The sequence below is a fragment of the Plectropomus leopardus genome, unplaced genomic scaffold (genome assembly GCF_008729295.1).
Source record: "Plectropomus leopardus isolate mb unplaced genomic scaffold, YSFRI_Pleo_2.0 unplaced_scaffold28039, whole genome shotgun sequence".
Classification (NCBI taxonomy): domain Eukaryota; kingdom Metazoa; phylum Chordata; class Actinopteri; order Perciformes; family Serranidae; genus Plectropomus; species Plectropomus leopardus.
Genome location: NW_024630534.1, coordinates 1,570 through 4,455, shown reverse-complemented (window position 1 = coordinate 4,455; position 2,886 = coordinate 1,570). Strand labels below are relative to the sequence as shown.

The window sequence follows — 2,886 nt, the reverse complement described above, 5'->3', positions numbered from 1 at the left end:
TCTTCTTCTTCTTCTCTTTCCTCTGCTATGTTTCCTTCCTCTGTTCTCTTCTGGAGGTTGAGAATGAGTCAAACACCCTGCAGGACGGCTCTCTGATCGATCTGTGCGGGGCCACCCTGCTGTGGAGGACCCCCGCCGGGCTGCGCCACACCCCCACCCTCAAACAGCTGGAGTCCCTTCGCCAGGAGCTCAACGCCGCACGGCCCCAGTGTCCCGTGGGCTTCAACACCCTGGCCTTCCCGAGCCTGGCCCAGCGCGAGATTGTGGACAAGAAGCAGCCCTGGGTCTACGTCAACTGTGGCCACGTGCACGGCTACCACAACTGGGGTTATCGCAAGGAGAAGGGCCCCGCCGGCCCCGGGGGCACGGCCCCGGCCAGCACCGGGGAGAGGGAGTGTCCCATGTGCCGGCGGGTGGGCCCCTACGTGCCGCTGTGGCTGGGCTGTGAGGGAGGGTTGTACCTGGATGCCGGGCCCCCCACTCACGCTTTCTGCCCCTGCGGCCATGTGTGTTCAGAAAAGACAGTGGTGGGGTGGAGCCAGATCCCGTTACCCCACGGCACCCACGCCTTCCACGCCGCCTGCCCCTTCTGTGGTACCTGGTTGACAGGGGAGCAGGGCCATATCAAACTCATCTTCCAGGGCCCCGTCGACTGAAGCCCAGAGGGGTCGCTCAGAGGGAAGAGACGGAGGACATGCTTAGTAAAGACTGAGTGCTACAACCTGAACACTACAGTGTGGGACAAAGAGAAAGCACTTAGGACGAGGAAAGGGGACGGACTGTGGACATGATGAACTGATAGTGCCATGCAATAGATAGCCAAGGCTTCACATGGAACATGAGGTGTATGGAGGATATGTAAATAAACCGTGTTGAAATGAGCACGTGTTCGGTCATTTTTTTTTAACCCTTAGGGCACACTTTAATATCCGACACTCGTATCACTCTGCGCAAAAAATATGCTTTTCTAAATCAAGTTTTAAAAATATTATACATTCATATTATTTCCTTCTTTCATTTAGTTAATTTTTTAACCATCAGTCCTAATAATAAAATGTCAAATAATATCCAATAATTCAGAATTTTAACGCTTTAATTGCCCATTTTTGTCATGATACTACAATGTTTTAGACACACAAAAAAAAACACAAACACAAAAACAGAATTATTTTCATTATACTACATGCTCAGTAGACTTTTTTTGATTATCACAGCCTGGGAAATGTCAATGATTAGTAGCAATATTATATACATTATAATTTTTGTGCAGTGTCAAATACTACTCATATTATGCACACAAAATGCACTAAAATCAGGCTATAAACAAAGACTTTACATTAATACTATTTTCTACTTATAGCCTCACTTGCTTTTACCTGGAAGCCTTTTATATTGCAGAAAAGTTTTTAATTTATTTATTTAAGAAGGGACAGTGTACATCAATGCACAGCTTTAACCCTAAGGGCCCACTTTAAATAGAGTCAACATATTTATTCCATGTCAGGAATAAATATGTTCCACACTGAACTACTTCCTGTATAAATGTAATTACATGTGGAGAAGGTCAATCTGTCAGGAACACATATCTTTCAGAATGTAATTTTTCCTGTACAAATGTAAGTGAATGTGGAGTAGATCATTCTGTCAGGTATGCATATTTATTAGAATAAACAACCTCTATAAACATAGTTAAATGGGGAGTAGGTCATTCTGATAGGTAGAGAAAGTCATTCTGTCAGGTATAAATATGTTTCAGATTGAACTACTTTCTGTATAAATGTCATTAAATGTGGACTAGGTCATTTTGTCAGGTACAAATATCCATCAGAATAGACCACAACATGTTTAATTGTAGTTAAATGGGGACTGGGTCATTCTGATAGGTGGAGCAGGGCTGCACGATTATGGCAAAAATAATAATCACGATTATTTTGATTGATATTGAAATCACAATTATTCAACGCTTATTTAACATGATTACTCGCTGGCTTTTAAAACATCATGCAGTTACTGAACATTAACTCTGGTGTTTATTTTTAATGCTGGACGTCCTTCAACTTCAAATACAAGTGAACTGAAAAACAATGAAATCTTTGTTGCACAGCCACATCTGGGTAACACATCTCGCACATTACTGTAGTTTGTTCACATTGACATCATAATAAAACCATCCCAACTGATATAATTTAACAACACATAACAGTTACTGTATCAATGATTGTTTCACTCACTCAGGAGAGACTCAGCAGACAGACATTTCTCCATTATCTGTTTAGAAGCAGCTGGGAGTGTCACTACAATGAAAAAAGCTGGTCCACCTTAACAGTCCACCTTATGGGAGCCTGGTCTGTTTCCAGTGGGAAGCTAACTTTGCACGCTTATTTCGTGGCTAACTTCTGTCACTTTAATCAGCAGCTGGCAAGCAGGACATGAGGATGTGTCTGGCGTGTTTAAGAGTTGTAGGAATTGTTCACTGACAAGCAGCCTCATCTGTTTGACACATCACACAGCCACATTTCACGTCATACTCTCTGCTCCTCTCACTGCAGCCTCACGCTCACCATCAAAACAAAATGAGAAGTTTCATAATCACAGAGGCAGTGCGCTGTGGCTCTCTGTTTTCAACCCGGGCTGAAACTTCTGTTTGGACTTTGGTGCACAAGAAAATGGTGCACCTGATTTACAAAAAAAAAGACAAAATGGGTTGGGTAACATTGTTAGACTCATCATGCTGCACATAATTGTTTTATCTTGATTATCTTATTTTGAAAATCGAGGGAAGCCAAAATCGTAATCGAAATTTAAATCCAATTAATTGCCCAGCCCTAAGGTGGAGCAGGTCATTCTGTAAGATACAAATATCTATTAGAATAGACCACAGCCTGT

The 2,886-nt window shown here is 42.9% G+C and overlaps 1 protein-coding gene across 1 annotated transcript; it reads left to right on the top strand.

The window, feature by feature from the left end:
• Positions 1-47: 47 nt before the first annotated feature.
• Positions 48-781, top strand: LOC121937966 (E3 ubiquitin-protein ligase pellino homolog 1-like; the record flags this gene model as incomplete). The annotated part of the gene is made up of 1 exon (XM_042481260.1): positions 48-781. A coding segment is annotated over one exon (609 nt), but the record flags the coding sequence as incomplete, so codon positions are not given.
• Between the last annotated feature and the right edge of the window lie 2,105 nt (positions 782-2,886).